We start from the raw sequence: 13,945 nt of genomic DNA, 5'->3' as shown, positions 1-13,945 counted from the left end.
ATTTATTTATTATTGGGGGAGGTCTGTATTGGGCTTGGCTCACTGTGGCAGAGCCTTGTGTTAGCGAGGCCTGGCCTCCATGCTGGGCGGTAGAGGCTGGCTTCGTTCTAGGATTGTGTTAAGTCTGCTCAGCCCAAGTTGAGGGCCCTGCATGGTAGTCTGGGCTAGACCACCTCCCAGCTGTGAGGTCATGGGCTGGCCATGGCACCTGAGCCTCGTGTGAAGTCCTTTAATTTTGTCATTTACCGTGGCTTTGTTCAAGCTCGTTGTTTCCCAGATGGCGGGCTGTGACACCGATTCAGGGGTAAGGATGGAAAACAACCGTACGTGTGGCCCCAGCTTGCGGGGTAAGCCCCCTCAAGGAAGGAAGTGTGTCACCAGAGGCGGTCCTTGATCTTTGGAGTCCAGCTTCACTTCCTGTGTGCTCTCTGCTTCCTGGATACACTGTGACAGCGGCCTCGCATTCCTGCCACCATCCCCACCACCCTTCTCAAGCTTTGAGCCAAAAGGAGCCCTCAGAGCCTCTGTGTTGCTTAGGTTGACTTGAACCTCTGGGCTCAAGCAATCCTCCTGCCTCAGTCTCCTGCTTGAGAAGTCACAGGCCTGCACCAGCACGCCAGGCTGCCACATTGATTTCCATCACGGAGGACTGCGCCTCATGTATCTGTGCTTCTGGGAAATGGGGTCTAACATCACCCCATTTTAGAGCTGAGGAAACTGAGGCCTGAGATGTGAAGTTTCCCACATTTGGGACCAAAGCAGGCCTTGTCCAAGATACACCTCAGCCTCGAGCACAGGGTGAAAGCGGCCGAGAGCTCAGCCCTGTGACTGGCATACAGCAGGTGCTTAATAAATGTTTCAAGCGGGTTTGTAACTGCAGCTCCGCCCCAGCTATGTCAGGTGAGCAGGCAGATGTCTGTGAGCAGGAGGCCGGCCTGGTCTACGTTGAGAGCCCTAGATCAGCTCGAGCTACACAGTGAGGCCTTGCCTCAAAAACAAAACAAAATGGCCCTGTGGCTGATCATTTGCTCGGAAGGCAGACGGCCCTAAGTTTACGCCTAACGCTGGAGGGGGGGACAGACACACCGACACCCCAACAGCGGGAGACGCCCAACTAGAGCGGAGCCCAGCCCTCTTGCCCTGCCCGTCCACGCCCAGCTGGCCCGCCCCCTTCCCCTGCCTCCCCGGACGCGCGGCCCTGCCTTGAGGCCCCTCCCTTCCACCTGGAGGCTCCTCCCACCAGCCTCGCGGCGGCCGTCGCCTACCGCTCACCGGGCACGCCCCTGGAGCACCTTGGGAAAGTCTTGCTGGCCCAACCCACCCCAGAGGGCTAACGTCATGGAGGGGGCGTGCCCAGGCATTTGAAGGTCACCCAGGTGCCTAACACCCCAAGTTAAGAATTGTTGCCTGGGGGGCCAACAGGCTGGCTCACTGGGTAAAGATGCTTTGTCGTCAAAGCTGATGGCTCGGGTGCAGTCCCTGGGGCCCGCATGCTAACAGGGGACAACCAACTCCACAAAGTTGCCTTGTGAACCGTCTCCCCCCCCCCCATGCACACTAGGACAGGCACACACACAACAGACATGCCATACATACATAAAGTAAGTTTCATAGAAGAGAGACCTTAAAAATATCCAGGTTAGTGCCCTGCCTCCTGGCCTGGGGTCAGGTGTCAGAGCCCCAGAACGACTGAGCCCAGCCACGCGCCCCAGTCTGCCCCACTACCCAACAATTGGAGCCACCTAGCACCCTCAGACATGACCTATGTGCTTGATCGTTGGTTGTCTCCAGAGAGGTTACGTTGCTCGCTCGTTTCCTTTCCTTTCCTCTTTCCTTTCCTTTCCTTTCCTTTCCTCTTTCCTTTCCTCTTTCCTTTCCTCTTTCCTTTCCTCTTTCCTTTCCTCTTTCCTTTCCTCTTTCCTTTCCTTTCCTTTCCTTTCCTTTCCTCTTTCCTTTCCTCTTTCCTTTCCTCTTTCCTTTCCTCTTTCCTTTCCTCTTTCCTTTCCTTTCCTTTCCTCTTTCCTTTCCTCTTTCCTTTCCTTTCCTTTCCTTTCCTTTCCTTTCCTTTCCTTTCCTTTCCTTTCCTTTCCTTTCCTTTCCTTTCCTTTCCTCTCCTCCTCCTCCCTCTTCTTTTTGAGACAGGGTTTCTCTGTGTAGCCTTGGCTGTCCTCAAACTCACAGAGATGCTCTGTCTGCCTCTGGCCCCACCCCAGTGCTGGGATTACAGGCGTGGGCCACCACACCTGGCAAGAATGCTGTTTCTATGGAGATAGATACCAACCACATCTTGGTCATGACTGTGTACCCCACGCTTGATTTAACAAACCGGAATGAACGCTTTCCACCCACATTTTTCTGTCCCAGGGGTCTCCCCCAGGCTACAGTTCCGCACATGGCCACCAGGTGGCGAGGGCACTGGATTGCATCCACTACCCAGGCTCTGGCTTCCGGTGCCCTTACCTTTCCTTTCGAATGGGAATAAACAAGGGTCGTGGCCACTTTTGTGGGCTCAGACCCCTTCGTGCCCTTCTGCACAGACTCAGAGTTTGGCATCTAGAAATACTCACCCCAGGGCCTGGGGTGTAGCTCAGAACTGTGTCCCCAGCAGGGCAAACACCCCTCAACCCACTGCAAGGTCCCAAGAAGCCTGGAGCTTCTGGACCTGCAGTGTCCCCCGCCTACCTGCCCTGCCCACGCTGACCTACTGGGCTGCAATTATGGCTCCAGAGATCAGAGCATGCAGCAGAATGCTTGGAGTGATGTGCCCGGCACACGGATATGGATACAGGCTGTGATGAGTGACCGTAGGACCGAGTACACTTCCCCAGTAAAGGAATGAAGGCATTCTGGAGTGCGTAAGTAGCACAAAGGTGGACAGAAAGTGTATCGGGTGTTCCATTTGAGCACACAGAGGGAGAGAGAAGGCTGCACTGTGTATATGTGGGCACTGAGGGCCTTCGAGGACCCTGGCCAGCAATTGGGGTGGCTGGCAGGGCCTGTACCCCGTCAAATCTTCTGGCAGGGGTCATGTGACTGTACTTGGCAGTTGAATAAATGATAGAAAACCAGTGTTCACAGAATGTATTTATTTACTCATTTGAGACAGGGTCCTATGTAGTTCTCTAACTCATTACCTAGCTGAGGGTGGCTTTGCAGTCATGATTCTCCTGCCCCACCTCTCAAGGGCTGGGATTACAGGTGTGTGCTACCATGCCAAGTTTTATGAAATCAAACTCAGGGCCTTGTGCAAGCATCCTTCCAATTCGGCCATATGCCCAGCCAAACAAGACTCACATTAAAAAAACAAAACCCACCCACCATTTTCCTACCCATGAGTAGGCAAGTCAACTCAAGTCTTTTCCTCCATGGAAGGCACAGGAGGTGGGGTGTGCGGGACGAGGGAGAGGAAAGCCTAGGAGCTACATTCTGAGGGTGGCCCCTTAACCACCTTTTTAATAGCTAGGGACAGAGGAGGGAACAGCGTACCCCTCCCCCTCACAATTCACACCCAACTGGACACACACCCAAGCATATCCAACTACATGCATGCATATGCCCACACACAGGCACCACATATGCCGGCATGAGGCCCAGGCCAGAGATACGGGCGACTCCCACCTAGAAAACCATGGAAAACCTCAGCCTTCTAAGATGGACCTTCTGGCCTAGAGCTCCCATTGTTTCTGGGTGATGCTGGCTGCTGGCCCTCAAGAGCCTGGGCTCAGGCCTGTGCCCTGGCCTCAGGAAGACTTCAGCTACCCCCTCAGGGGGACCTTCCTCTTGTGTTTGGCCATACAAACCTGACACCACCACACCCTGACCCACGGGAGACCGTCCTGACCAAACCATTTTGCCAAGACAGTTGAACTTTTTAGAAGGTGGAGAATCTGGAAAAATCGGGGGTGTTCAAAGGGGGAGAACCCAGAAGACTGTAACCGCGCGGGGACCAGTGGCTCAGTCACAAAGAAACACCAGCATCAAAAAAGATATTTAAGTTTAATACAAATTTTATACAAAGAAAATGTGAAAAAATACTCCCATATGCTAAAAGCAGTTACGCTTCCCAAATAAGGCCAGCTAGGCTAGATTGTTTGTGGGTTTGTTTTTGTTTTTTGACAACTGCAATTCACAAATGTTCTTTCTCTCCTGTTTTCTTCTAGCATTTCTTCCTCTTTCTTCTCTAGCAGGGGGTAAAACTAGCTGGCCGATGCACAGCTTGCATTCTCTTATCAGCAATGAAGAGAAAGTAAACCGACTAAAAATGTACACCGGAATGTACTGGAATGATATACAATTAATTCTTCTCATATACACACACATCACCTTTTCGCTTCGATCGATGCTTGTTTTACACAACATACAAAAATGGAACTACAGCAGACGTAGTAGCAGGAACGGACAGCATGACGGGTCCTGGCTTTCTCTCACGCTGCCTGTGTTTCATGCTTACATAAAGACGTAGAGCTCCAGCATATAAATAATACATACATGCTCCATCCCCGGGCTCACATGCCCCCTTGTCGTCGTGCACCTGGCCTTTCGAGTCCCTTTGCTTCTGCGAAGCAGACTGTGTTGAGTGTTTATGGAAAATAAAAAATAAGAAACAAAACCTCAGCAGAGAGAAGGGGTCTCTCCACGAGAATGCCGCCCGCACTCACGATGGGACGGGGGCTGTTCACGTGGACCTTCTGTGAACCGTTACATTCACAGGTGCTTCTCTCTGTGTCCTTCAAGGCTTGTGTTTCAGAACATCGTCTTGTAGGGTCTGTGAGGGGCCGATGGCTTGGTGTGGCGGGTCCAGGGCAGCACAGCCTGAGAGCCCTGGTCACGGTGTGCTGCAGAGCGACGGTGGCTCCCTCCCTCCCCTTGTCCCCAAGGACAAGGACCTGTGTAAGAATAGCAATCCCTGGGCCCAGCCCTGACACTACGGTAAAGCCAGAGGGCTAACTAACCGGCCCTCTGGATTATGAAAACATTCTTTTTGTTGTAGATTTTTTTTATATATATAACTTGTTTTCTTTTTCTGTTTTTTATAAGTTAAGGTCAGTATAGATATGAAAAAGGAAGGTAGGCTAGGTCAGTGACATCACAAGAGTGTACCTACTTATACCTAAAGTGTTTGGCTCATGAGGTCGAGCAGTCAGTCCCAGCCAAGGCCGAAGCTGGGAGGGAGCCGAGTCGCTGCCCTACGGCTGAGCCCTTGGGCAGAGCCTGAGTGATGGGAACTCTAAAGGTGGAGGTTCTCCAGTTTCTGTTGCTTCTTGTTTGGGTTGGTTTTCTCCACAGGGAGGAATTCTGGCTCACAGTGCACCCCTAGTCCCAGAAGGTGTCTAGCCGAGGCTCCCGAGACTCTTTGGGCATGAGGTTCTTCGTGCTGGTCCCTGCACTGTGCTCGGAGCGGGCCGACCCTCGCTTCTCCTCGCTGCTGCTGCTGCTCCACAAACCCGTCTTGCTGCTCCTGGAATGGTCTGTGGAGGAAAGGCAGAAAGCTCAACTCCCCTGCCCACAGCCCCTCAACCCATCTCCAGGCTGGGGGCTGCCTTCCCTGCCTTCCTCCCTCCCCCCAAGCTGTCCAACACCAACGGTTCCGGCCACAGCTACCACTAAAATCCCACAGCCATGGGCGTGCAGAGCACAAAGGGAGGACCGGTCACTCTTAGGCTTTAGTTACAGTAACTGCAAGATCAGCAGGGTGTCTCACTTGCAGAGAAGGTTAGTGAGTGATGGGGAACCCTTATCATGGGGGTCCATGCATTTTGCCTCTGACCTTGGCTCTTAAAAAAAGGACCCTCAGAATATGGATGTGGTCACCTTATGTTAACAGAACTCTCAATTAATTCCTAAGACTCACATACCAATTAGTAAGAGAGAAGAACAAAGGACCAGAGGAGATGGCTAAGCCCACCTGGACACGGACCCCACGGACTCCCAGTGAGGACCATGTTAGAGGTCAATGACGGAGTCAGACCCCAGCTGACACCTGGGATGGCTCTGAGAACACAAAGGCACCAAGCAGTGGCTGAGGAAGCAAAGAGGAAGCTAAAAGAAGAGCCACAGACGCTGTCTCAGAAGAGCACGATAGCCCTGAACTGTGGGCACCGATGGTGGCACGATGACAGCCTTAACAGCCGGCCACTGATGTCCCTTTGCCGCTTAGACCGGGTAGTAAGCTCCCAGATTCTCTAACTCTCCTGAACTACAGCGGGTCGAGCTGACAGGCAGAACGGGGGCAGTGAGGAAGGGCTGCTGTTGTTTCTACCAGGCTGCTCTGCTTACCGCCTGTCACAAAGCCATGTGCCGAGAATGCCCCGGTAGCTTTTAAATTCAGCCAGGAAGGGACAGTGTTCTAAGAGGAAGGACAACCAGGGTCCCAAACGGTCAACTGTGTGAGCTCCTATTCCTGGCGGTGACACTATAACCTCCAGGAGGCCTTTCCGGGGATGACATGGCTAGTCACACATCACCAAACCCTTCCGGCTCTGGGGGAGCACCAAGGGCAGTGGGGACACTAAAGAAACAGAACTCAAGATCCCAGGGTCTGTAGGCCCAAGCCTCAAGTGCACTGGGCCCAGGATGAGGGTTAATGTGGCCGGTCATGGCAGGGGAGACGCAGTATCTGGCTAAGACAGCAAACAAAGGCTCTGAAAAGCCAAACCTATGCTGTCCTACAGCAGTTGGCAAAGGCAGCATCGAGAGGAAGAGACAAGAAGACTGACAGCAAAGCAGAGCAACACTCTGCCCACACAGACACACACAGACACACAGGACGAGGCTTGTGCATGCCAGGAGTGACTCCCTGGCAGCGCCCCTGAGACAGGGTCATACTTACACTTTTGGGCTGGGTAGTTGGGGTGCGGCTGGTGGTCTGTGGTGGTTGGGGTATAGGCAGGTTGCTTGTCACACCTCTTGCTAACTGAAGAGAGCACAGGCAGCCTTAGAGTCTGTCACAAATTCCACACAACCCCAGGGGCCGACACCCACGGTCACGGATGGGCTAGCTGCTCCTTCATGTAGCCACTCAACTGGATGTGCTCACATGCCGGGGCTTTTTCAAAACAATGTGTGTAAACCACAAACAAGGTGGCTGGACACCGGACCACGCCATAGTGGGGAAAGCAGACTGGACATACAGGGACATAAAAGCGACCCTGTACTTTGCAAGCCACAAATTTCTCAGGGTTTTGAAAGCAAAATGTTCCAAACCATTAGCTCTGCCAAGAGCCTGATTCTAGCAGGGAAACCAAGGCTGGACTGAGGCGCACTAGGGCGGCAGGCACCACGCAGCAGAGCACAAAGTAGATGGATTATCTGTGAGGAACAGGAAGGCCGGCAAAGGTGCCACACTGAGGAAGACAGAGGATGGCCACTGGGAGGACCAGCTGACTAAACCTTGGCCACACTAAAGGAGCATCCACAAACCAAAGAGCCAAATAATAAAAAATAAATAAAAATCCCTAGAAAAGCCAAGTGTGCCTTTCACCTGTCACCCCAGCCCTCAGAACACCAAGGCAAATGGATGGCGTGACTTTGAAGCCAGCCTGGGCTACATGGCAAAAGAACCTTAAAAAAAAAAAAAAAAAAAAAAAACTCTAAAAATCTGAAGTGGAACAATGTGTTTGCTAATGAATATCCTCAAGAGTTTAATAGGAAAAAAAAAATGGAATTAAGAGAAAGAAGGGAAGGAAGCATGCTTAGGCGGTGAGAGAGCAAATAGGGCCGGGGCATTGCAACTCTTCGGAGAGGAGGCAAGAAGAGACATCGGGCTGTGCATGTTCTCAGTCCTGATGCCGACGGGCCACAAGTGGGACAGCACGGATGTGACAGAGGAAAGAGAAGGCAAGCCGCCAAGAAAAGAGACTGACTCTCTTGACAGGCTGGGAAGAGGTGAGCTCACATAGCCAAGCGCGGCCTGACCACAGAAAGCCAGGACCTCAGGGTCAGGGAGGGGAAGCCCACTGATAAATTCCGAAGATGGATCAGAAAGCAGGCCCGTGGACGTTCCCCAGAGGGCCAGCTCGGCGATGGAGCCGGACAGAGGAGATCCTGCTGGCTCTAGCCTAGCCTCTTTGTTTGTCCCTCAGAAGAGACACTGCTGCTGGAAACGCGGCTCCACTGAGCCCTTGCCCAGAATGCACGAGGCCCTGAGTTTAATTCTCAATAACCCACAGAAAGCCATCCAGCACAGAGGACAAATGGAGAGGTCCACCCAGCCTACTGGGGGAATGGGAGGGCACTGCACATGTAAGCATGAGTGTGTGGAGGTGAGAGGTCAAGGATGAGTGTCTTCCCCCATCATCCCCCTGCCCCCCTTTTTAGTCTGGGTCTCTCACTGAATCTCATGTCTGGCCAGTGAGTCTTAGAGCTCTCCGGGTCACAGTGCTGGGATTGCAGGCGCACGCTGCCTCGCCGGCTTTTCACTGAGTGCAGAATTCAGGCGGTGATGTCTGCGCCCTCTAAGCTCTAACACCCCTGCCCTGTTCTTTAGCCCAGACTCAAGACAAGGCCCATTCTGAAATCTCCACCCATCTGGGCTTTGTCTGACAGAACGTGTTAGAACACGTCAGCTGGGTAGGGGCACAGAGCAGAAAACAGCAGTCTGGCATATGCAAGGCTTTGGGGTCTCTCCCAAGCACTGCATCCATGCCCAGCACTTTAATGGAAAATAACAACAACAGCCAGGCTTGGTGGCACACACCTGGAATCCCAGCACTCGGGGAGGCAAAGATCAGCAGGCTGATCTTTGAGTTCGAGGCCAGCCTGGTGTACAGAGCCAGTCTAGGATAGTCAAGGCAACACAAAGAAACCCTGTTTCAAAAAACTCCCCTCCCTTAGTCATGTGAGCTTGAGGGTGTGGCATACATTTCCAGGATGAACACAGACCGAACTGTGGCTCTTACTGTGGAACTTCCTGTCAGAGATGCGGGGTGTGGCGTAGGGGAAGGAACAGTGGAGACACAGGTAAATCTATCACTGCTCCCCAAGAAAGGTGTGAGAGGGGGGCAGCTTAGCAGCCAAGGAAAGAAACAGAGAGGTGGGTCAGGTGCAGGAGGTCGGCCTGGCTCTGCTTAGGACAGGGCCCACACCTGATGCTCAGGCGGGGAGGGCCAGGCAGGTGGTCCCACACGGAACAGGGAAGCTGGAAGGCTGCTGATGTGGATTTGGGAATCAAGAGGCTCATGCTGGGGCCTTCGGGTGAGCAAGCAGGTAAGAAACCGTGCCCAGGGTGATCAAGACTTGTACATGTCACGGGAGGAGTTTGCTCCCCTGGGTGATGTTCCCCTGCTGAGCTCGCACGCTCAAGTGCAGCTGAGGAAAATGCGGAATGCTGGGCTTTTGCCAGTGATGCAAAGCCTGCAAGCAGGAGCCTGGGAGACTGGGCTCCTCTATGGGAGCTTCAGATGGAAGGGTAGGGCAGGGAGACACAGCTGACGGGGAAGGGGGATACAGAAAGGAGCATTGGGATTGGACAAACCAAGGTTCAGGTGCTACCCACCGAACCTAGCACAGGAGGGGAGGGGGAGCAAAGGGGAGAGAGAAACACTGCGTGGAAGTTCTGACTTCATTAGCTAGGCAATGGGAGTGCTGAGCTGAAAGCAGCTGCTTCCTCAGAGGGGCCAAGAACAGCAGCAGGCGGTACCTCCTGGAGCTTTTCTCACAACTCCCTCCCCCAACACCCAGCCACCTCCTCCACGGACCCTAAGGGTAACCAATCCATCCAGAGCCATTCTTCCCACGCCCACTGGCCCAAGCTTCTCTAGGTCAGGGGGCAGCAGAGGGAACCCACAGGCCCAAGCAGCACAGCCGCTTTCACAGGGTGTGCTGGCTCGTGGCCAGCCATGCAACTGGCTCTGTTCGGTCTGTGACTTGCACAGGCGAAGGCCTGCTTTGGCTTCAAGGTCCTTCCCAAATGCCTGCCGCTTCTCAGCTCTAACTCCTCCACAGCGCCCTGGAGTCCCAGTGATCATTTCCTAACTTGGGTATTGCTAGCTCCACTCCTGGAATTAGGACATCCCCACAATCCTCTCAGTCTTACTCAGTTCATGGTTTCCTTGGTTGTTTATAATGCAAGACAGAGTCTCATTCAGTGGACCAGGCTGGCCTAGAACTCACAGAGATCCACCTGCCTCTGATCCGAGTGCTGGGATTAAAGGCGTGATTTTGTTATCATCATTAAAAAAACAAACAAACAAACAAACAGAAGATCCATTAAAGTATCTTTTCAAACATAATTAAAAAGTAGTGTTCCATGCTAAGGGCACCAAACTGCTAGAACCCAGTCCATCCTGTCTTTGTGAAAAGCAGAATTCAATCCAAAAAAGGTGGCACAGAGGCCCATGACACCAGCACTCAGGAGGCTGGGGCAGGGGGATCATGAGATCAAAGACCAGAACTGAAAACAATCTACCCTGCTGACATCATGGAATGACAGAGCACCTGAGCTCAGCCACCAGCTGAAACGAATGGGGACCTTGGGGGAGGAGGCGGTTTTCTCCACCAGCGGTCTTCAACCATCACATCCAAAGTTTTTGAGTTTGTACCCTCCCTACCGTCAGCTCCCTCCACTCCTTCAGACCACCATCCCGAGCAGCATTGCTCTATTTGCTCACTGTGCGAGAGTAAAGCATTGACTTTTGCTAATCAATGGACAGAAAGATTCTGGAGCCCAGACAATAGGAAAGAACCTCAAACTGGCCACAACTGTTGTTGAGAAGGAAGTCATGGCTCTGACCTCTGAGGACAAGTTCAGAAGAATGTAGGAAAAGACACCTAAGGATTCCAGGAAGGGAGGATGGCTCAAACTCCACAACAGCTGGCAGGGGTCTCAGGGGAGGCTCACCACTGAGGTTCTACCCATCACCATCTTCATCACTAAAAGCTGTAAGTGTCTCCATGAATCAGATATGGCCTGAGGGGAACACCCCATGTCCCAGTGAAGGGTGATCTCAGTAAACACACCACACACAGGTGACCAGTGCAAGGAGGCCCCAGATGACGACACTCCTAGCCACACTTCCACCCAAGTCCACTGAAGGTACCCCTCCCAAGATCCCAGACCTTTTACTGCCCCCAACAAATGAAATAATAAAGACCATCTGCCCACCAGGGGCCACATACCAGAGCCTTGGCTGGAACCTAAGAGAATGGAGGAGGGCGTCTCTCTGGAGCCAGAAAGGTCCAGGGTCTGAAAATACAAACAAATGAGAAGATGGGACCATAGAACCCCAGGGAACCGTGGTGGGGCTCACCACTCCCCCCACCCAAGACACCTTAGAGGCCTCTACCTGGTGATCAGACAAGAGCCAGGGCAGATGGATGGCCACACACCTTGTGCTCTGCCTGCCAGATTCAAAAGGCCAGACAAAGCATTCGAGTGATCCCTCATTTATCTCTACTGCCTCCGCTCCTAGAATGTTCAACTCTTCCTGAGCCTCGCTCACAGACCTACCCAGCACCTTGCTGTGCAAAGAAGCATATCACTCAAAAATGCTACCAGTTTGTTTGTTTTTAATTTCACATTAGCCTAGGCGACACTATGAAGTCAATACGGTTTTTACCGACCATCTAATGACTGCTTCTTTTGTAATACACAGCTAAAAACATAAGCAATGATCAACACAACCCTTAAAATGGCCCATGTATTCAACTGTTACCACAGACCCCACAGGAAACAAGCAGCTGTGAGCTGTGGTCCAATGTCACAGCATTGGCACATGGGGCCACTTAACTCTCTTAAAATAAGCAGACCTTCGGTCACATCAGCCACACTTCTAGTCCTCAAGAGTGGTTTGTGGCTGGTGGCTTCCAGGCTCAGCAGGACAGATTTTGTTTCCCCGCTGCGGGAGGACCCTTCTGAACTCTGAGAGACCCTACAGAGCAGGTGAAGGTCCCGTCTATGCACCACCCAGGCTCTCCACATGCTTGCCTGTGGGGCACACTGGCCAGAAAGATCCATTCCCCAGCCAGACAACCCCAGACAGCATGGGACCACCGGGGTGGCAGGTACAGAAAGGGTCCTTGGTTGTCGGGGCAGGGGTGCAGCCACCCTCACCGAGCTACTGTCCTTGCTCTTCTCTGCTGGCGGCTCCTTCTCTTTGGAGGCGCTGGCCGGTTCTGAAGGTGCCGACTGTGCATTGGAGGAGTTGCCCTGGGATGACTTATTTCCTGTTTCCGTGCTTGCCTCGGTATCCGCTTCCTGCTGAGGGGCAGTAGCTGGGGACCAAGGAGAACGAGGGAAGTCATGAGGATGTCTGAAGCCATGTGTGATGGTTTCAGGCCTCACCTGGAGGCCATCTTTAAAACTATCACACCTCAAGGCCCCCACAGCTCAGTCCCAACCTGACCCCTCACCAGGCTCCTTCCCTCCCAACCCTACCTAGAGATCTGGCAAGGGCCACAGTTTCCAAAAGCCAGAGCTCCAAACTCTATTTGAAAATAGACCTTTTAATATTAGGAACTCAAGCTTTAAACCATTTTGCAGAGGAGAAGGTGGTCTCTGAGTAAGACGTGATTACTGAAGGAACTTCCCTCTGGCTTTCTGCTAGGCTTTGATCCACCTCAGCCCAGCTGAGGCAGAGTGAAGGAGACTAGCATCCTTGAGGGGCACAGAGCTTCCAGGCGAGATAGAAAAGCAGGGAGGGGTTAGAGACACAAAGAAGGCTGAGCCGTGTGTCAGAGACTAACTGTATCGCAGAAGTAACCACACAGAGGCCTCTCCCCAGTGAGCATTACCAGGAGTCGCATGGCTACCCCAGAGCCAGATTACTATAAACCCTAACTACACAACTTAAAAGTCACTGAAACGGGTAACAGGTGGCATTTCCTGCTGACAAGACTCCAGGCCCTTTGGGTCAGTGAGAGACAGAGCGAGAGAAACAATGGCTATCATGGCAGTCTCAATAACAAAGCAGTGAGTTGCCAGCCAACAAACACCCCTTCCTTAACCTAAGAACTGGGGCCGAACCCTATTTGAGGCAGCAGATCATTATCAGAGCAAAGAACAGAGGTTCTCGGTGTCAGAACCGCTCACACTCTGGACCAGATCACCCGGTCAGAACCTCACAAATCTGGCTGTTGGGAGGCCTCAGACACTGCCAGGGTTGGAGATTTAACTCCATATCCGTATCTCTTGTGGCTCAGGACAATGAGCCTGGGCAAGCGTCCCCTGGCGGCCCAGCCAGGAGCCCCGACGTTACCTGACTGGGTACAGGACTTCATGTGCTCAGGCCAGTGGGCCTGCTGGCAGGGGTAGTCGCAGTAGCTGGTGTTCCAGCAGCAGTAGAAGATGGCTTCCTTCTTGCAGTTGGCACACCACTGTTTCTTCTTGGTCTCGTCCACCGCCTGCTGCTTCTCCAGCTCCAGCTGCTTCTTCACCTCGGCTATGAGCCGGTCCCGCTCCTGCTCCAAGCTCTGCCGCATCTCAGCCATGGTCAGCTCTGGTTGGGGAGGAGGGTTCTAGCTGCATTCCCCACCCTGCAGCCCAGCAGGCTGGGCAGCCCAGCCCGAGGGTCACACAGACCCGAACTGAGCCTTGACTTGGCAACGGGCCTCACTAGCTCGATGACACGGGGCCACTAACCCAGCTGGGACGTTCACCACCCAAGTCTGATAGCCTGTCATGCTGTCAGTGACGTGCCCAGGACATAGGGGACAGGAGGCCCCAGTGATGTCAAGTCACCCCAAGTTGTAAGAATTCCACAAACCACTCAAACAATTCCAAATGATACTCCTTCACTCGATTGTTTTTCCTCGTCAATCAAGTATGAACACAGCATCCACTGTGCAGATATGGTCCTCAGCACTTTCTACTCATCACATAAACCTTGTCATGGTCTCAAAGATAAAGCTCTACCATCCTGCTTCACATAGGAGGAAACTGAGGCACGCAGATTAATAAAGGCATTCAGACACAACTTTCTTACAGTCCTGTCTTGAGACACTGAATGAA

The 13,945-nt window shown here is 52.8% G+C and overlaps 1 protein-coding gene across 16 annotated transcripts in view; it reads right to left on the bottom strand.

Moving 5' to 3' along the window:
* Window positions 1–3,071: 3,071 nt before the first annotated feature.
* The window catches only part of Zmynd8 (zinc finger MYND-type containing 8), a 95,189-nt gene continuing 84,315 nt past the window's right edge, over window positions 3,072–13,945 (bottom strand). For 11 of the 16 annotated variants that reach the window (XM_021638019.2, XM_021638072.2, XM_060382820.1 and 8 more), the window contains 5 exons: window positions 13,194–13,433; window positions 12,050–12,210; window positions 11,116–11,182; window positions 6,830–6,913; window positions 3,072–5,468 (listed from right to left, as the gene is read on the bottom strand). In XM_021638019.2, coding sequence (XP_021493694.1) covers window positions 5,314–5,468; window positions 6,830–6,913; window positions 11,116–11,182; window positions 12,050–12,210; window positions 13,194–13,433 — 707 coding nt within the window. In that variant the 3' untranslated portion in view covers window positions 3,072–5,313. Of the gene's footprint in view, window positions 5,469–6,829; window positions 6,914–11,115; window positions 11,183–11,282; window positions 11,338–12,049; window positions 12,211–13,193; window positions 13,434–13,945 lie in introns of those variants that run through there. The other 5 variants (XM_021638054.2, XM_021638109.2, XM_060382818.1 and 2 more) reach the window with 2 other exon arrangements.

Source organism: Meriones unguiculatus, chromosome 4, assembly GCF_030254825.1.
Source record: "Meriones unguiculatus strain TT.TT164.6M chromosome 4, Bangor_MerUng_6.1, whole genome shotgun sequence".
Classification (NCBI taxonomy): domain Eukaryota; kingdom Metazoa; phylum Chordata; class Mammalia; order Rodentia; family Muridae; genus Meriones; species Meriones unguiculatus.
This window is presented reverse-complemented; position numbering and strand designations above follow the sequence as displayed.